Source organism: Symphalangus syndactylus, chromosome 20, assembly GCF_028878055.3.
Source record: "Symphalangus syndactylus isolate Jambi chromosome 20, NHGRI_mSymSyn1-v2.1_pri, whole genome shotgun sequence".
NCBI classification, from domain to species: domain Eukaryota; kingdom Metazoa; phylum Chordata; class Mammalia; order Primates; family Hylobatidae; genus Symphalangus; species Symphalangus syndactylus.
The window spans coordinates 39,443,150-39,462,420 of NC_072442.2; the positions used below are offsets into that span (position 1 = coordinate 39,443,150).

Below are 19,271 nucleotides of genomic sequence, written 5' to 3' on the forward strand. Positions count from 1 at the left end.
TGCTGGGATTACAGGTGTGAGCCACCGCCCCCGGCCCGGAGACCACATGTTAAGAAGCAAAGCTCAGGGGTCTCCAGGATCCTGGTCTGTTCTCTTCAGCCAGTCCTGAGGCCTGGGGTGTGCAGTGCTGTGGGAGGCCCCGGCATCAGAATAACTGGCTCCTTCACTACCTTCCAGGAGCTTCCATCCAGTGGGGGTGGGGGACACCACCCACCAACAGCACAGCTCAGTCCCAGGTGCCATGGAAGCCCTGGGTTCAGCCTGGAGCCAGGGCCAGCATCCTGAGGATGAGGTGCCGAGATGGACCTTGAAGGATGAGAGAAGCCTGGACCGCCCTTGAGTGGCGAGGGTGGGCTGCCTCCAGGTTGACCTTAATCCCTTCCCTCCCTACCACCATGTGTCTGGATGATCTTGGGCAGGTCCCTTAGCCTCTCTGGATATCGGGATATGACATTGACTACCTCAGAGGCTTGTCGGGAGGATTCAGCGAGCTGATATGCATGAAGTGTATCAACTAGGGCTGCTGGCCGGTATCTCCTTCCCTTGTCTTACCCCACCACCCCCAGCCATGGGACAGGGTGCTGCTGAGGGAGTGGGCAGGGAGAGTCACTTCTGGCCTTGTCTTAGGGATCTGAGAGCAGGGCATGGGCCCCGTGTCTGGGAGTGCCCTGGTGCCCTTCCTAGTGGGGTTGGGCGTGGTCAGTCTGGCCAGGGCTGGCTCCCTCTCCCATAAAAAGGCTCACCTGGAGGCCTTTTTCCATTTGAGGCAATGAGAAATGTATGTGAGGCTCTATGGCCTGTCTTTTTTTTTTTTTATTTTGAGACAGTCATGGAGTCTCACTTTGTTGCCCAGGATGCAGTGCAATGGCGTGATCTTGGCTCACCGCAACCTCTGCCTCCCAGGTTGAAGCTATCCTTTTGCCTCAGCCTCCCGAGTAGCTGGGATTACAGGCACCCGCTACCACAACCAGCTAATTTTTGTAGTTTTAGTAGAGACAGGGTTTCACCAAGTTGGCCAGGCTGGTCTTGAACTCCTGACCTCAAGTGACCCACTCACCTTGGCCTCCCAAAGTTCTGGGATTAGAGGCGTGAGCCACCATGCTCGGCCTTACCACCCGCCTTTCTTGTGGTGTAGTTCTTGCTGCAGGTGCATGCAATACAGGCCTCAAAACCCACCTGATACACAGGTGCCTGGGAGTAGGGATCTTGACTTTTCCCCTGTCCCATATGGGCCCCGGGGCCGGGTCTGGGCTGGCCCAGGTGGGGCTAGAGCAGCTGGATCCAGGCACATGAGGTGTGAACGTGTGGGCCTTAATGCTGCATGGAGCGGCTGGAGGAAGGAGAATGGGAGCAAGGGTGCCGCAGGGTCAGATTGCCACAGGGTCAGGGTGCTGCAGGGCCAGGGTGCCACAGGGTCAGGGTAGGGCGAGGGTGCCGCAGGATCTGGTTGCCACAGGGTCAGGGTGCCGCAAGCACGGGTTGTCACCCGTGATTCTCCAGGGTCTGGCTCTTGGGCTGAGATCCAGGAGACCTTGGCAGGCCTGTCTTTGGGAGTCTGGCACAGCCCCAGAAGGCCATCTGGACGGTTTTCAGACCTGAGAGGAGGAAAGGGCTTGTGTCTGGAGAAGGTGCCATGGGGGATGGGAGGTGGAGGAAGCCTGGGGCTAATCAGGATCTGGATCTAGCAGGGAACACCGAGGCCGGTGTTCTCCTCCCACCATGGGACTCAGCCTGAGGAAGACAAGGTGGATGAACAACTGTTTCTGACTCAGTTGGCTAAGAGGACTGAGCTGGGGCCGAGGCTCTGGACACAAATGGGCCAGTTGACCCTGAGGTTTCTTTCTTAGTGGGGGTGGGGCTTCCTCTGGCTGACCCTGCTTAGGTCTCTGATGGAGGTAGCAGGGGCTCTGGTTCCCCCAAACTGGCTAAGTCCTCCACCATAGCACCCAAGGGATCTGGGCAGAGTGCAGCTTCCCTCCCCTCTCCAGCTTGGCTTGGTGGGCACCTGCCTCCCCTGCCCTCCTGACCTTGATGGCTAATGCAGCCAGCCCCAGGCAGGCACAGTCACAGCCCTCAAACAACATGAGGCCCAACTCAAGACTCCTGGGTGGTGGTGGTGAAGGTGGGGGACTCTGTAGCCAGTAGAGAGTGTGGGGGCAAGAGACTGACTTGGCTTGGAGCCTCACGTGCCCGCCTAGTGGGGTGGTCCTGAGGGATATGACTTCTTGGGGCCTCTCTGCTCATTTTTGGAACCTGACCCGAGAAGGAGCCCATCTCCAAGACAATGTCCCGCCCTCAGGGAGGGTCTGGCAGTTTTTATCCCTGAAGGCTGGGGTTCTCAGCAGAGCATCCTAGGCTGTAGCGCCCGCGACATCTTGCACACAAGAGGCGGAATCGCCTGTTGATCAGGAGCAAGGCTCTGGAATCTGTGATCTTGGGCCACTCACCTCGCTTATCAATCCCTTCGTTTCTTTCTTGCCTGTTACATGGGGTCTGCAATCTACCCCTCAGAGGCGCTGACGAGCTCACATGAGCCTGTGGCATAAAACACCTAGCACGGCCCTGGCGTAGTAAGAGCTCAGGAAACAGGCTGCTGCTGTTGTTACTGTGGATCCAGGTGGAAACAGCAGCCCCGCCCCTGCCGCAGGCATATAAAAGTGACCACTTGGCCGGTCACGGTGGCTCACGCCTATAATCCCTGCAGTTTGGGAGGCCAAGGCGGGTGGATCACCTGAGGTCAGGGGTTTGAGACCAGCCTGGTCAACATGATGAAACCCCGTCTCTACTAAAAATACAAAAAATTAGCTGGGCGTGGTGGCAGGCGCCTGTAATCCCAGCCGCTCGGGAGGCTGAGGCAGGAGAATCGCTTGAACCCTGGAGGTGGAGGTTGCGGTGAGCTGAGATCGCACCACTGCACGCCAGCCTGGGTGACAGAGCCAAACTCCATCTCAAAAAAAAAAAAAAAAAAGAAAAGGGACCACTCCCTTTGGTCTGATTCTTCAGTTCTCATGGTCCTTTTACATCGGTCATTTCATTGCATTCTCCAACAGTGTCTGAGGGAGATACTGGTGTCCCATTTTGCAGAGGTGAAAACTGAGGCTTGGCAAGATTAGGTAGCTTGTCCAAGGACACACAGCTGGTGCTTCCAGAGTGAGACCTGGCTTTCTCTACCCAAAGCTCTTGAGGGGTCTCTCCCATCCTGGGATCTTGAGGGCCACGGGAAGGAACTGGGTGGTTTGCAGTGGGATCCTTCACCTAGTGCCTTCTGACCTTGCAGATAAAATACCATGAGGAGTTTGAGAAGAGCCGCATGGGCCCTAGTGGGGGCGAGGGCATGGAGCCAGAGCGCCGGGATTCCCAGGACAGCAGCAGCTACCGGCGGCCCCCGGAGCAGCAGCAGCCTCACCACATCCCGACCAGTGCCCCAGGTGAGTGCGGGGCCTATTGGTGCAGACGACCTGAGGCGAGGCCAGTGGGGTGGGGAGGAAGCCAGGAGAAGACAGACAGACAGACAGATACACCTTCCGGAGCCTTGCTCTTAATCAACAGGCGATTCTGCCTCTCGTGTGCAAGAGGAGACAGAGGACCTGAGGCCGGGCCAGCTGGGGTGGGGAGGAAGCCGGCGAGAGACAGACACACACGCACACAGACACGCACGCACACACACATGCAGGCGTGGAAAGGACTGCTTGCCAAGCCCCCAAGTTCCATTCTCATCCAGGATGAGGACGTGAGCACCAGGGTCAGGTCTGTACTGGGCCAAGAGGACTGAAAGGAGAGGCCCCCAGGTCATGGGGCTCAGAGCCCCTGCTGTGGGATACACCACACAGGCAAAGGTGCACACGTGGACATCAGCCTTTGAGCCGTGGGGCTTGAGCCAGGCTGGGGGTGGGGTGGAAGTGCATGGTATGGACTTCTCGGGAGCTCTGGGAGGGGCTGGGTTTGGCAGGACAGTTTTTGGAGCCCTGTCTCCCCCCATCTTCCAGTTTACCAGCAGCCCCAGCAGCAGCCGGTGGCCCAGTCCTATGGTGGCTACAAGGAGCCTGCAGCCCCAGTCTCCATACAGCGCAGCGCCCCAGGTGGTGGCGGGGTGAGTAACCCTGGCCGGAGGGGAGAGGCCAGAGGCAGGGGATCCTTCGGGAAGGCTTGGACACAGCTCATGGATTCTCCTGACCTTTGCACCCACCCTCTGTTGTGTGTGATGATAAGGATCTCAGCCTTGTGAGCAGAGAGGAAATTGGTTGGCGTAGTGGGCAGAGGCTGGCTGGGACTGGGGCCCTGCGTTCCAGCCGTGGCGTACCATGGGCAGGTCGCTCACCCTGCTTTGGGTGGGGTTTCCTTACCCCAGCTATCTGGGAACACACAAGGCACTTTTCTGCATGGGGCCTTCCAGCCCTGGGCGCTGCTCTCCTCGCTTCATGAGGATGGCCCCCACGTCCTTCAGCTCTCAGGCTGCCCCTGCCTCTGAGGGGCCTCCCCAGCCATGTCGTGTAAAGCGCATCACCCTGATGCTTTGCATCACACGACCCCACTGGCTGCCTTCAGAGCACTTTTTCCAACTAAAAAGAGCTCTTTGTGTTGGTCACTTTCTCTGTGTCCCCTGCTGGGCTGGGGACCCTGGCAGTGTCTGTCTGGTTCACCTACTCTGAGCCAGGCCTAGAGCAAGTGAATAAGCCCAGCAGGAACGGGTTGAGATCAGGCTTCCTGAGCCCTCAGAGCTGAAGTCCCGGCTCTGTAAGTCCTGCCACTCACTCCACCTATGGGTGCCGCTGAGCCATCCTTACCAAACTCCTGGCAGGCTCAGTGCCTCCAGGCTGGGTGCCTGGGAATTCAGAGTAGCTCACGTGGGAGCAGAACAGATACTTAGAGAGATAAAATCGCCTTAGATAGTGGCTGGCTGGAGCCTGATGCTCTGGGCACACAAAGGGATGTTAGGACTGCCCAGGGCACTGTGGGCACAAGAGTTAGTCTGAAGGATAAGGTTCCAGGCAGCCCAGCCAGTCCCTCCCTCCTCAATGGGTCTGTCCTGGATGTGTAGGGTCCATCTCTGAATATAAAGCCACCTCTCTGCCCTCTGGGGGCTTACATTCCAGTCAGGGGGACAAACAAGAAAACAATAAGAAAATAGGTATATAACATAAGGTCAGCAGTGACACGCTGTGAAGAGAAAGACAGCAGGGTGAGGGATGGATAGAAAGCAGCTGGATTAAGACATTTGGCCGGGTGCGGTGGCTCACGCCTGTAATCCCAGCGCTTTGGGAGGCCAAGGTGGGCAGATCACTTGAGGTCTGGAGTTCGACATCAGCCTGGCCAACATGGTGAAACCCCCCTGTCTACCAAAAATACAAAAATTAGCCAGTTGTGGTGGGGTGTGCCTGTAATCTGTAATCCCAGCTACTCGGGAGGCTGAGGCAGTAGAACTGCTTGAACCCAAGAGGCAGAGGTTGCAGTGAGCCAAGATTGCACCATTGCACTCCAGCCTGGATGACAGAGCAAGACTCTATCTCCAAAGAAAAAAGACATTTGGCCGGGTGCGATGGCTCACACCTGTAATCCCAGCACTTTGGGAGGCCAAAGTGGGCAGATCACCTGAGGTCAGGAGTTCGAAACCAGCCTGGCCAACATGGTGAAACCCTGTCTCTACTAAAAATACAAATTAGCTGGGCATGGTGGTACATGTTCATAATCCCAGCTACTTGGGAGGTGAGGCAGGATAATTGCTTGAACCTGGGAGGTGGAGGTTGCAGTGAGCCGAGATCACGCCATTTGCATTCTAGCCTGGGCAGCAAGAGTGAAACTCTGGCTAGAAAAAAAAAAAAAAAAAGACATGACATTTGAGCAAAGTCCTCAATAAAGGAAGGAGTGAGCCGTGCAACGAGGACAGCAAGTGCAAAGGCTCTGAGGCAGGAATATTCTAGGAAAGTTCAGGGAGCAGCAGGAAGCCCAAATTGACTAGAGTGGGAGAGGGTAGGAGGTCTGATTATGCAGGGACTTCTGGGCCGCAGGAAGGCCTCTGTGACCTGTGATCTGTGCAGAGCGACATAGGGTTTTGGAAGACCACCTTGGCAGCTGTGTTGAGAAGAGGCAGTGGTTTGAGGGTAGAAGCAGGGAGACTGTCAGGAGGCTGTTGCAGGATACAGGCATGGATGGGAGCGGCTCAGCCCAAGATAGAGGCAGAATTGGTGATGAGAGAGACTGAGGTTACTTCATGTGAGGTGTGACCTCTTATCCCGTAGACCTGTTGGTTTCAAACTGTCCTGTGGAGCCTCAGAGACAAGTCAAGGGCAGTGAAGGTCAGGGGAGGTAGAATGTTGTCTATAGCTATAGGATTTATTTTTCTTGTTTTTTTCCTCTTTCTTTTTTTAAACTCCATCCTGGTAGTAGGTGATGCTGTAGGTTTTTGTGTGCCTTGCTGAACGTTACCTAGATCTAGGGCTTAAGCGGCAGATTTTGGCTGAGGCTTGGAAGGTGGAACCTGATAGACACGTCTTCCGTCCTCTGAAGATTTTTCTCCCAAGGAAAGGTCTTTGTCCTGAACTTGGACAGGACTCATCATGGCTTCTAAAAGAAACTACTGGTGCTTATAATCATACAAATAATAGCACACAGGGCATGTTTTTTCTGGTTTTTTTTTTTTTTTTTGAGACAGGATCTTGCTCTGCTACCCAGGCTGGAGTGCAGCAGTGGTGCAATCACAGCTAGCTCACTGCAGCCTTAACCTCCTGGGTTGAAGCGATCCTCCCACCTCAGCCTCCTGAGTAGCTGAGACTACAGGCATGTACCACTAAGCCTAACTAATTTTTTATTTTTTGTTGAGATGGGCTGACGCTAGTACTTTGGGAGGCCGAGGCGGGCGGATCACTTGAGACCAGGGGTTTGAGACCATCCTGGCCAACATGGTGAAACCCTGTCTCTACAAAAAAGTACAAAAATTAGCCGGGCATGGTGGTACATGCCTATAGTCCCAGCTACTTGGGAGGCTGAGGCGGGAGAATCACTTGAACCTGGGAGGCGGATGTTGCAGTGAGCCAAGATCACACCATTGCACTCCAGCTTGGGTGACAAAGCAAGACTCCATCTCAAAAAAAAAAAAAAAAAAAGGGCGGGGGGGTTCTTACTACGTTTCCCAGGCTGATTTCAAACTTCTGGGCTCAAGCAGTTCTCCTGCCTTGGCCTCCCACAGTGCTGGGATTACAGGCGTGAGCCACTGCACCTGGCCTGCATGTCATATTTTTAGACATTACTCTGTCATCATGGCTGGTGGACCTTACCGCAGTCCTGTTCAGGGAGATGGGGCAGAGCTGATGTGACCCAGTCCCTGCTCTGCCTCTGGCCCTTAGTAGCTGCCAAAGGTTGTAAAAGATCGATTGCTCTCAGAAAGCAAGACACAGAGGTAAGAATCTTTGTAGCAGGGCCTGGTGCTCCATTTCTGAGTTCACTGCTCCCCCAGGCTCTGCTCCAGGGTCCTGGAGAGTTAGAAAAAAAAATGCTCAGACCCAGGTGAGTCGGCATCCAGGGCCCTAGGCTGACCACACTTCCCCCACAGAAGCGGTACCGCGCGGTGTATGACTACAGCGCCGCCGACGAGGACGAGGTCTCCTTCCAGGACGGGGACACCATCGTCAACGTGCAGCAGATCGACGACGGCTGGATGTACGGGACGGTGGAGCGCACGGGCGACACGGGGATGCTGCCGGCCAACTACGTGGAGGCCATCTGAACCCGCAGCGCCCCCATCTGTCTTCAGCACATTCCATGGCATCGCATCCGTCCTGGGCGTGACCTGTCCATTCTTCAGTGTCTCTGTTTTTTAAAACCTGCGACAGCTTGTGATTCCTACCCCTCTTCCAGCTTCTTTTGCCAACTGAAGCCTTCTTCTGCCACTTCTGCGGGCTCCCTCCTCTGGCAGGCTTCCCCCTTGATCGACTTCTTGGTTTTCTCTCTGGATGGAACGGGCATGGGCCTCTCTGGGGGAGGGCGAGGCCCGTGGGGCAGGGCTGGAATGGGAGACCTGTTGGCCTGTGGGCCTCACCTGCCCCTCTGTTCTCTGCCCTCACGTCCTCCTGCCCAGCTCCTCACATACCCACACATTCCAGGGCTGGGGTGAGCCTGAGACTGCCAGGACCCCAGGTCAGGGGCTCCCTACATTCCCCAGAGTGGGATCCACTTCTTGGTTCCTGGGATGGCGACGGGGGCTCTGCCGTTGTGTAGGGATCAGTGGGATGGGCTCTACCTCTCTTTCTCAAAGAGGGGGCTCTGCCCACGTGGGGTCTCTCTCCCTACCTCCCTCCTCAGGGGCAACAACAGGAGAATGGGGTTCCTGCTGTGGGGCGAATTCATCCCCTCCCCGCGCGTTCCTTCGCACACTGTGATTTTGCCCTCCTGCCCATGCAGACCTGCAGCGGGCAAAGCTCCCCAGGAAGCACAGCTTGGGTCAGGTTCTTGCCTTTCTTAATTTTAGGGACGGCTACCGGAAGGAGGGGAACAAGGAGTTCTCTTCCGCAGCCCCTTTCCCCACACCCACCCCCAGTCTGCAGGGACCCTTGCCTGCCATGGTCCTGAAGTGTAGGGCAAGAGTGCCTCAGGACCTTTTGCTCTTCAGCCTCCCTCAGCTCCCAGGATCTGGGTTAGGTGGCCACTCCTCCCTGCTCCTCGTGGGCAGATGTCTCAGAGCCTTCCATGGCCTCCCCTCCCCAGCCCAATGCCAAGTGGACTTGGAGCTGCACAAAGTCAGCAGGGACCACTAAATCTCCAAGACCTGGTGTGCGGAGGCGGGAGCATGTATGTCTGCAGGTGTCTGACACGCAAGTGTGTGAGTGTGAGTGTGAGAGATGGGGCAGGGGATGTGTCTGTAGGTGTCTCTGGGCCTGTGTGTGGGTGGGGTTATGTGAGGGTACGAAGAGCTGTCTTCCCCTGAGAGTTTCCTCAGAACCCACAGTGAGAGGGGAGGGCTCCTGGGGTAGAGAAGTTCCTTAGGTTTTCTTTGGAATGAAGTTCCTCCTTCCCCCCATCTCTGAGTGGAGGAAGCCAACCAATCTGCCCTTTGCAGTGTACAGGGTGGAAGGTAAGAGGGTGGTGTGGAGTTGGTGGGGGCTGCCACAGGGTCTGCAGCCTGCTGGGGCTAAGGAGTGGAAGAAGGCTGTGTCACTCCAGGCATGTTTTTCCCCATGTCTGTCTGGGGCTGCAGAATAGGGTGGCAGAAGTGTCACTCTGTGGGTGTCTCCCTCTGGGGCTCTTCCCCTAGACCTCCCCCTTACTTACATAAAGCTCCCTTGAAGCAAGAAAGAGGGTCCCAGGGCTGCAAAACTGGAAGCACAGCCTCCGGGATGGGGAGGGAAAGATGGTGCTATATCCAGTTCCTGCTCTCTGCTCGTGGGTGGCTGTGACAACCCTGGCCTCACTTGATTCATCTCTGGTTTTCTTGCCACCCTCTGGGAGTCCCCATCCATTTTCATCCTGAGCCCAACCAGGCCCTGCCATTGGCCTCTTGTCCCTTTGCACACTTGTACCCACAGGTGAGGGGCAGGACCTGAAGGTGTTGGCCTGTTCAACAATCAGTCATCATGGGTGTTTTTGTCAACTGCTTGTTAATTGATTTGGGGATGTTTGCCCCAAATGAGAGGTTGAGGAAAAGACTGTGGGTGGGGAGGCCCTGCCTGACCCATCCCTTTTCCTTTCTGGCCCCAGCCTAGGTGGAGGCAAGTGGAATATCTTATATTGGGCGATTTGGGGGCTGGGGGAGGCAGAGAATCTCTTTGGGAGTCTTGGATGGCGCTGGTGCATTCTGTTTCCTCTTGATTTCAAAGCACAATGTGGATTTGGGGACCAAAGGTCAGGGACACATCCCCTTAGAGGACCTGAGTTTGGGAGAGAGGTGAGTGGAGGGGAGGAGCAGCAAGAAGCAGCCTGTTGTCACTCAGCTTAATTCTCCTTCCCAGATAAGGCAAGCCAGTCATGGAATCTTGCTGCAGGCCCTCCCTCTACTCTTCCTGTCCTAAAAATAGGGGCCGTTTTCTTACACACCCCCAGAGAGAGGAGGGACTGTCACACTGGTGCTGAGTGACCGGGGGCTGCTGGGCTTCTGTTCCTTACCAAAACCATCCATCCCTGGAAGAGCACAGAGCCCTGAGGGGCTGGGCTGGGCTGAGCCCCTGGTCTTCTCTACAGTTCCCAGAGGTCTTTCAGCTCATTTAATCCCAAGAAAGAGGCATCAAAGCTAGAATGTGAATATTTTTGTGGACCAATACTAAGAATAACAAGAAGCCCAGTGGTGAGCAAAGTGCGTTCTCCCAGCACTGCCTCCTGTTTTCTCCCTCTCATGTCCCTCCAGGGAAAATGACTTTATTGCTTAATTTCTGCCTTTCCCCCCTCAAACATGCACTTTTGGGCCTTTTTTATAGCTGGAAAAAACAAAATACCACCCTACAAACCTGTATTTAAAAAGAAACAGAAATGACCATGTGAAATTTGCCTCTGTCCAAACATTTCATCCGTGTGTGTGTGTATGTGTGTGAGTGTGTGAAGCCGCCCATTCATCTTTTTATATGGGGTTGTTGTCTCATTTTGGTCTGTTTTGGTCCCCTCCCTCGTGGGCTTGTGCTTGGGATCAAACCTTTCTGGCCTGTTAGGATTCTGAACATTTGACTTGAACCACAAGTGAATCTTTCTCCTGGTGACTCAAATAAAAGTATAATTTTTACCTGCGGACTTGGTTTCCTCTCTGGCTCTGAGGTGCTGTTGTCTATGGGTGTGTGTCTCTAGCTGTAAGGTGCTGCTGTGTGTGTGTGTGTGCATGTGTCTAGCTGTAAGGTGCTGCTGTGTGTGTGTGTGTGTCTAGCTGTAAGGTGCCACTGTGTGTGTGTGTGTGTGTGTGTGTGTGTGTGTGTGTGTGTGTGTGTGTCCTGTCTGCTTGAGGGCACTGGCCTGTGGCCCTCCTGGGAGCTCTGCTGCCCCTTGGGGAGAGAATGACTTGTCTGGACGCCAAGGGGTAGTTTGCTGCTGTTTGACAGGTCCTTGGTCCCTACTTCCTCCTTGCTGAGAACTCCCCACCAACCTACTTCTGGCTTTCCAACCGCTCATTCCTCTCTGCCCAGCTTGGTGATGCTCCCGGAAGTTTCCCTGAGCTCCGTCTCGTATTACTGTGACACTTCCTCAGTGACGTATCTGTCTCCCCACTAGCCAGAGCCCTTGGGGAAGGTGATGCGTCTAATTCATCTCTAAATCCCTGGTACCTGCCCAGGAGCGGGTGCAGAGCTGTTGAATTAATGAATGAGCTTGGCTGGGGAGCAGTTCTAGCATTCTGCTGCTGCCAGGCAGAGAGCAGGAGCTCCACGCGTTTGAGGAACGAGATGACAGGGCGTTCCGCAGTGGGACGGGACTTGGATAAAGCTGTAAGGTGGCCTGGCAACCCAAAGCACTATTCACAGTGCCTTCTGAATGTAATCTTCAATACACATCCCCTTTCTTCCTTCTTCCTCACAACCCTGTGAGAGAAGTAACTACTTATAGAGGGGCTCACTGAAACCCAGACAGGCAAAGCAGATTGGTGGCAGTCACAGCTAGTGGCAGAGTGGGGCCTGAGACCCCCATGTGGTGCTCACAGTCTAGTGCTGTGCCACCTGGCCATGGCAGGCTGTGTGCCTGTGTCCTTGGCAGCTCTTAGATGCGTATCTCCTGGGCTCCATGTTTTGCTCCAGGTGCCCAGGGTCTGTGACTGGCCAGAAGGCCAGGCGGCCTCCCCTCTTGCTCAGTGGGCTTGGGAAGAGGACAGTGGTAGAGAGGGGAATCTGGCCCTGCTCAGTGCTGCCAATCAGCCTCAGGTCCAGCTGCTTGAGGGGCATTTCTCTCTTGGGGCTCAGAACTAAAGCATTCTCCAGCCTCAGAATCACAGCAGGGTGGAGAAGAGGAGGGCTCTCCTGAGCTGGGCATTTGTAATCTGGAGGATGACATGGCCAGCGTCAGCCGAGCTGTGGCTGCAGGAGAACCCCTTTCTGCCACGGGGGGCTGCATGCATGCTAGAGCCCAGGTGTGCAAACTGACACTGGGTGCCAGGCAGGGCAGGGTTTCTACCAGTCTTGGCAGTTTGACCTTATTTTCAAGCCAACAGGACCAGATGGTTAAGACCCACTTTCACCAAGACCTTGGCTTCCAGAAGAGTTGGCTGGTTGCTTCTGAGGAATCTCCCAAAAGCCAGTTCACTGCGGTTGGTCCTACCCGCTTTCTCCTGCACAGGTGTGTCCTGGAACCCTGGCTGCACCCACAGACACAGCCACTCTCGGGCCCATGTGGATGGAACCTTTGAGTGCCGAATGCCTCGTCTCCATGGAGACCAAACTCAAGGGCCTGACTGGCCCAGTCTACCTAGACCACGAGCCCTGTTGTGTCCCTCAGCCAGGCCAACCCAAATTCTTTTAAATAAAAGGCACAAGCCACACACATACAAAAAAAATGTGGGGAGCATCCGAGGCGGCCCTGGGTGGTATAATTAGAGACAGCACTGACACCTGCTCCCCTCCAGCGGCGCGGGCAGCCCCATACTTTCCCAATAGAAGGGAATTAGTTGGCAAAGCTTGCCTCATGTCGGCCTGCCCCACTCCCCAGGAGGCTTCATTCACCTTCAGATCTATTTGAGGGAACAGTGCTTTGGGGGGCATTGCTGCAAAGTCTCCACTCCCTGCTCACAGAAAGCTCTGCCTCCTGGGAGTGGGCCAATGGGAGGAGTTTCTGGATTTCCTTCTGGCAGTGGCCTAAGTTCCTGAGGTCTTGCATTATGAAGGGGTTACCAATATATCTTAACCTCAGGCCTTTAAAAAAAAAATACTATTTGGGGTGGGGGCCAAGGAGACTAGGGAGAGACGTCCTAGGGAATGTTATAATTTAATAGGAAATAATTGAGGCTTATAAAAAGGCACAAAAATCCTGGCTAACACAGTGAAACCCCATCTCTACTAAAAATACAAAAAATTAGCCGGGCATGGTGGCACACACCTGTAATCCCAGATACTCGGGAGGCTGAGGCAGAAGAATGGCGTGAACCCGGGAGGTGGAGCTTGTAGTGAGCTGAGATCGTGCCACTGCACTCCAGCCTGGGCGACAGAGCGAGACTCCGTCTAAAATAAAGAAATAAATAAAAATAAAGAAAAGAATAAAATAATTCTCTTTTCCCCCTCAGAAGAAACCACTTGAATTTTTTTAATTTCAGGGATGCCCCCTGGGAATTCTTCAGTGTCCTCTCTGTGTATAACACTATGCTGAGCTTTTGGAAGAGCATACCAAAGAAAACAAAACTAGGCCGGGTGCGGTGGTTCACACCTGCAGTCCCAGCAATTTGGGAGGCTGAGGTGGGAGGATCGCTTGAGTCCAGGAGTTCGAGACCAGCCTGGGCAAAATGGCAAGACCCTGTCTCTACAAAAAAAGAAAGAAGGAAAACAAAACAGTGGGTAATGACTGCAAAGAGACGAAGGAGTGGGTGGAGGAGGGGTCTCTGGTGCTCGTCCTGTAGGTGGATTGATGTGAACGCAGTCCACTGCAAGCTGAGCAGTGCACGTGGGTGTAGGGGCTTTCCGGACCAACACGGGGAGCAGTGTGGGGCAAGAGGAAGAATATGGACTTTGGTGTCAGCATGCCTAGTTTTGAATCCTGGTCTCTGACATTTTTTATTTATTTATTTATTTTTAATTAATTAATTAATTTATTTATTTTGAGACGGAGTTTCACTCTTGTTGCCCAGGCTGGAGTGCAATGGCACAATCTCAGCTCACTGCAACCTCCACCTCTCAGGTTCAAGCGATTCTCCTGCCTCAGCCTCCCGAGTAGCTGGGATTACAGGCATGTGCCACCATGCCCAGCTAATTTTGTATTTTTAGTAGAGCTGGAGTTTCTCCATGTTGGTCAGGCTGGTCTTGAACCCCCGACCTCAGGTGATTCACCCGCCTCAGCCTCCCAAAGTGTTGGGATTACAGGCGTGAGCCACCACACCCGTCCTTTTACTTTTTATTTTATTAATTTATTTATTTTTGAGACGGAGTCTCACTCTGTCGCCCAGGCTGGAGTGCAATGGCACCATCTCAGCTCACTGCAACCTCCACCTCCCGGGTTGAAGCAATCCTTTAGCCTCAGCCTCGCCAGTAGCTGGGATAACAGGCACCTGCCACCACGCCCGGCTAATCTTTTTTTTTTTTTTTTGAGACGGAGTCTTGCTCTGTAGCCCAGGCTGGAGTGCAGTGGTGCGATCTCGGCTCTGCCTCCCGGGTTCAAGCAATTCTCTGCCTCAGCCTCCCAAGTAGCCGGGATTACAGGCATGCGCCACCAAGGCTGGCTAACTTTTATATTTTTAGTAGAGACGGGGTTTCACCATCTTGGCCAGGCTGGTCTTGAACTCCTGACCTTGTGATCCACCTGCCTCGGTCTCCCAAAGTGCTGGGATTATAGGCATGGGCCACTGTGCCCGGCTGGTCTCTGATACGTTTAAGCTATGAACCATTAGGTAAGTTTCTGTCCATCTCTGAGCCCCATCTATGAAAGACTCGTAGGGAGGTTGAAATTGCACCACATGTACAATATCTGGCCCAATGTAGGAAATGTATAAATGTTAGCTTCATTCCCCAGGGAAGCCCACTGAGATCCACATGAGACCTTTGTCTGTGTCTCCCCATAATGTGACCTTTAGAAGTTGCCAATGGCCCACCCAATACCCAACCATGATTTTTCTGAGATAATCTGCCTGAGGTGTGTGAGAGGAAACATGAAGAAGGCAGTCAGGAGGATTCACTCTTGGGGGAGCTGGGTGGGATCCTATCTCCTCCTACATCCAGAGCATGCAGGCTCTATTTAGATACAAAGGGGTGGGATTGGGTTCCTGGGGAGAAATTGAGCCCCTTTGATTCTGCGGTTCTGTGGGTCTAAATCTGGCAGCTTCTTGGCTATCCACCCCCAGGCTTTGTGATTGGTTGGCTGTGGTTGGTGGGGGGGGGGGGGCAGGAAGCTGCTGGTGGAGCTGCAGCATCCTTCAGTCTCAGGCCCCCGGGAGGGGGAGGGGAAAGAACCAGGGCTGAGCTGTGGAGGGAAGAGGAGCCATTTCTCTCCACCTACTGCAACCTCCGTGCTCACAGCTCACGTTTCACCAGAATCCAGGGGCCTGGTCGGCTTAGGAACCCACAATGCTGGATATTTTCATCCTGATGTTCTTTGCCATCATAGGCCTGGTCATTCTGTCCTACATTATCTATCTGCTCTAGTGGCCTGGAGCTGCGGCCGGAGCCTGCTGGAGAACAGCTCAGGAGGAAGGATGGAGCTGAATGGCCGAGTGCCCTGCTTGCTGACGCACCGGTGGATTTTTGCTTCTGCTGTTATCTCGGGTATTGATTCAAAAAAAAAAGAAAAGAAAAAAAGAAAGAGTTTGCTTTCCTATTTTCTTTCTCAGACCACTCTGAAAAGAATAAGAAATGCCAGCTTCTTTCTTTGGGACCTAATTTAAAATAAGACTTTAAAAATTACAAATAAAATCCACAATGTAAAGGATTTTTAGGCAGAGTGGGTTGGGAATGATGGATGTGGAGGGGAGGGACTATTATTTCCTAATTTCTTCTTCAAGTTAGCTGCTCAAACTCAAGTTGTCTATTTTCTTCCGGTAATTAAAGGTAAAACACATCTTTGCATGTCAGCATACTTGCAACATAGTTGTTTACAACTATGCTTGTATAATTGCATTACTTAATTATTGACTCATTCTTATTTGAGGGTGAGACAACAAATAAATTTTACTTGGGGTGGGGTTTTCAGGGAGATGTCCAACTGTGGGATTTGGTGGAGAGGAGGGAGGAACTCCTGGTACTTTGCAGCTGTCCCCATCTGAGACTTTTTATTTCTGGGTTTCTTACAGCTCCTGGTCTCTCCAGTCCAACAAGAGGCCTCTCATCCACAGAAGCAGTCCTGCTGCCCAGCAGACCTCTTTCAGAGCCTTCCAGACATGGCTGACCCCTGGCACGCAAGGGGCTTTTTAAGCTGAGAGGCACTTGGCTGGGACATCAGGAATTCATGGACATGGCTGGCAGATACTGCATATGTTTGAGCTGTAGATGGGATTGAGAACAGAAAGTTGAAATGGAGACTTATTAAAGTTACAGTGGAGAACTGCTCAAAAATTCATTTTGACTGGCCGGGCGCGGTGGCTCACGCTTGTAATCCCAGCACTTTGGGAGGCCGAGGCGGGCGGATCACGAGGTCAGGAGATCGAGACCACGGTGAAACCCCGTCTCTACTAAAAATACAAAAAATTAGCCGGGCGTGGTGGCGGGCGCCTGTAGTCCCAGCTACTCGGAGAGGCTGAGGCAGGAGAATGGCATGAACCCGGGAGGCGGAGTTTGCAGTGAGCCGAGATTGTGCCACTGCACTCCAGCCTGGGTGACAGAGCAAGACTCCGTTTCAAAAAAAAAAAAAAAAAAAAAAAATTCATTTTGAATTAAGGAAACTTAAATTCATTTTAAGTTTCCTTAGATCTAAATGAAACTGCACGTTACACTCAAATATGTTCCTTCCTTCTCACACACAGGACTCCCTTGTGAAACTCAAGGGGAAGTTCAAGTTGTCCATCTTCGTCTATGAAGTAGTCACTTTATCACTGTCTTTACAGATTGCACAATCTGGGGTTTTGTGGTTTCTCTTGTCTCACTCTCCAGCCAGGAAGAACTTGTCATTTGAGTTTTTAAAATGTATCATTTCTTCCCCACCTCAAACCACTTGTATCCCAGTTTCTCATTTAAAGGGAGAAATGGTTATATAGTCCTCATCTTTGCACCTGATTGAATTATAAATGATAGAAACAAGATGGCTATACTTATTTAGGAAAAATCTCTTACCCCACAATGAGTGTGTGTGTGTGTGTGTGTGTGTGTGTGTATGTATGTATGTGTGTGTTTTAATCAAAGATCTTTTCTGGAAAAAAAAACTTTCCACATAGTTCTCTGACCCATTAGAGTTGAAGAAACTATATATTTTGGGATTCAGAGTAGAATTGGCCTGCAAATCTGGGGTGTTTATTCCTTTTACAAGTCTATCGTAATTGTTCTACATTTAATTTTTCCTTCTTGCTTAAAAGTAAACAAGGAGAGTTAGGAGTGGTGGCTCATGCCTGTAATGCCAGCACTTTGGGAGGCGGAGGCGGGCGGATCACCTGAGGTCAGGAGTTGGAGACCAGCCTGGCCAACATGGTGAAACTCCATCTCTACTAAAAATACAAAAATTAGTCAGGCGCGTTAGTGCGCGCCTGTAGTCCCAGCTACCCGGTAGGCTGAGGCCAAAGAATCGCTTGAACCCGGGAGGCAGAGGTTGCAGTGAGCCGAGATCATGTCACTGCACTCCAGCCTGGGAGACATAGTGAGACTCCATCTCAAATAAAATAAATAAATAAACAAGGAGGAAGATTAGTTTTTAGTAATAACATTGTGTCCAATTTCCATGTTTTAAAACAAAAATTGAGGCATTATATGTCACAATTGAAATGGAAAAGTTGTGTTTAAAAATTATGGACAAGGCTGGGCACAGTGGCTCACACCTGTAATCCTAGCACTTTCGGAGGCCAAGGCAGGAGGATCACTTGAGGTCAGGAGTTTGAGACCAGTCTGACCAACGTGGTGAAACTCTGTCTCTACTAAAAATACAAAAATTAGCTGGTGTGGTGGCAGGTGCCTGTAATCCCAGCTACTCAGGAGGCTGAGGCAGGAGAATCGCTTGAACCTGGGAGGCGGAGGTTGCCGTGAGCCGAGATCACACCTCTGCACTCCAGCCTAGGTGACACAGCAAGACCCCATCTCAAAAAAAAAATAATAAAAACAAAAATTATGGACAAGAAAAAACACTATTCTGGAAGCTTTGTTTTGGTAACAAATTATGTGACCTTTCATAAGTCATTTAAACTTTAGGGCTAGGCCAGGTTCTATGGCGCACGCCTACAGTCCCAGCATTTAGGGAAGTAGAAGCAGGAGGATAGCTTAAGGCCAGGAATTCCAGACCAGCCCAGGCAATATAGCGAGACCCCCATCTCCACAAAAATAAAAAATAAAATAAAAATAAGTAAATACATAAACTTTAAGTCTTCTGTTTATTCTGTCAAATGAAAGTGTTAGGCCAAGGTCGCATTATCTCTTTGGAAACTACATCATTGAGAACAGAATTCCCATGGAACGAACTCTTAATAGTTCGCTGGTAGTCCCCCTTTTCTGAATATTCTCCCCAACATGACATTTTATAACGAAAATTTAACTGCAAAACTTTTTTTTTTTCACCAACAGCCAGATTTTGATGAGAAAATGGCCATATTTATTTACTCCAAATATATATTATGTCTGTGATAATTTGCCTAAACTGTTTAAGGAATATTAACAAGTATGATACTGCATCGTGGTATGTAGCAAAAAGATAGGTAATCTGACATACATGGATGCAAGAAGCATGGCTGTGAACCTGGATATATTTAGAAATGATCTTCAGTGGAGTCCTTGACGTGACATTTTCCACTAAAATATTCTTCTAACTCTGGTATATCTTAGTGTTTCAAACTATAATTTCCCTCTTCAAGCCAAGACAGCAGCTCTACATCCTCACCTAGGTAATTCAGACAAGCGCCAGTATTTTGGAGGGGTCCAAATTAGAGTTAGTTATGATGGTATAGATCTTTAAGGTATAGTCTAACCAAGCTTGCTCTGGTCTTTTGTGACATCAAGGCTTCTCAGTCTGTATTCATATAAAGTTGAAACAACTAATCAATTCAGTGAAAAAAAAAATCAGCAGATTTCACCCATACACTGGTGATATATACCACTGGTATTGGGTACAATGTAAGGAGAGAAGATTACCCATCTCTTCAGTTGCTTGTAAAATATGATTTAAGAAAATAATACATTTTGGAAAAAATGTATGACTTTGTGCTTGTATTTATGCAACAATATGCTAGCTTATAACAGAGTTTTACTGTGTTATTTTGATAGTTGTTTAAATTTTACATTTAAGCTATCTGTATTTTGGCATCCCAAAACATAATAAAACACTGAAAAAAGTTACTTCTGTAATATAAGGTTTTGTATAAATTTTATAAACCTGTGTCATAGGGTAATTTTGTCCAATAAAATGTCAATGAGATAAAAACCACTCTGAATAATTATAAATTACTTAGAAAAAATCGTGACAATGCTAAGAATCATTACACTAATACCTGCTTTCTTGATGAAAACAGGGGGTTTGTGGGGAAGAATGATGTATTTTATTTTTTTGTTTTT

The 19,271-nt window shown here is 51.3% G+C and overlaps 1 protein-coding gene and 1 long non-coding RNA gene across 4 annotated transcripts in view; both read left to right on the forward strand.

The window, feature by feature from the left end:
• LASP1 (LIM and SH3 protein 1) overlaps positions 1 to 10,704 on the forward strand; it is a 52,934-nt gene extending 42,230 nt beyond the window's left edge. For all 3 annotated transcript variants that reach the window (XM_055258084.2, XM_055258082.2, XM_063628963.1), the window contains exons 5-7: positions 3,278 to 3,428; positions 3,987 to 4,090; positions 7,547 to 10,704. In XM_055258084.2, the coding sequence (XP_055114059.1) occupies positions 3,278 to 3,428; positions 3,987 to 4,090; positions 7,547 to 7,720 (429 nt within the window). In that variant the 3' untranslated portion in view covers positions 7,721 to 10,704. The remainder of the gene's footprint in view (positions 1 to 3,277; positions 3,429 to 3,986; positions 4,091 to 7,546) is intronic.
• A 4,297-nt stretch (positions 10,705 to 15,001) lies between these two features.
• Positions 15,002 to 16,833, forward strand: LOC134735163 (uncharacterized). The gene is made up of 2 exons (XR_010117951.1): positions 15,002 to 15,356; positions 15,881 to 16,833. It is a non-coding gene; the product is annotated as an uncharacterized lncRNA (long non-coding RNA).
• Positions 16,834 to 19,271: the final 2,438 nt, after the last annotated feature.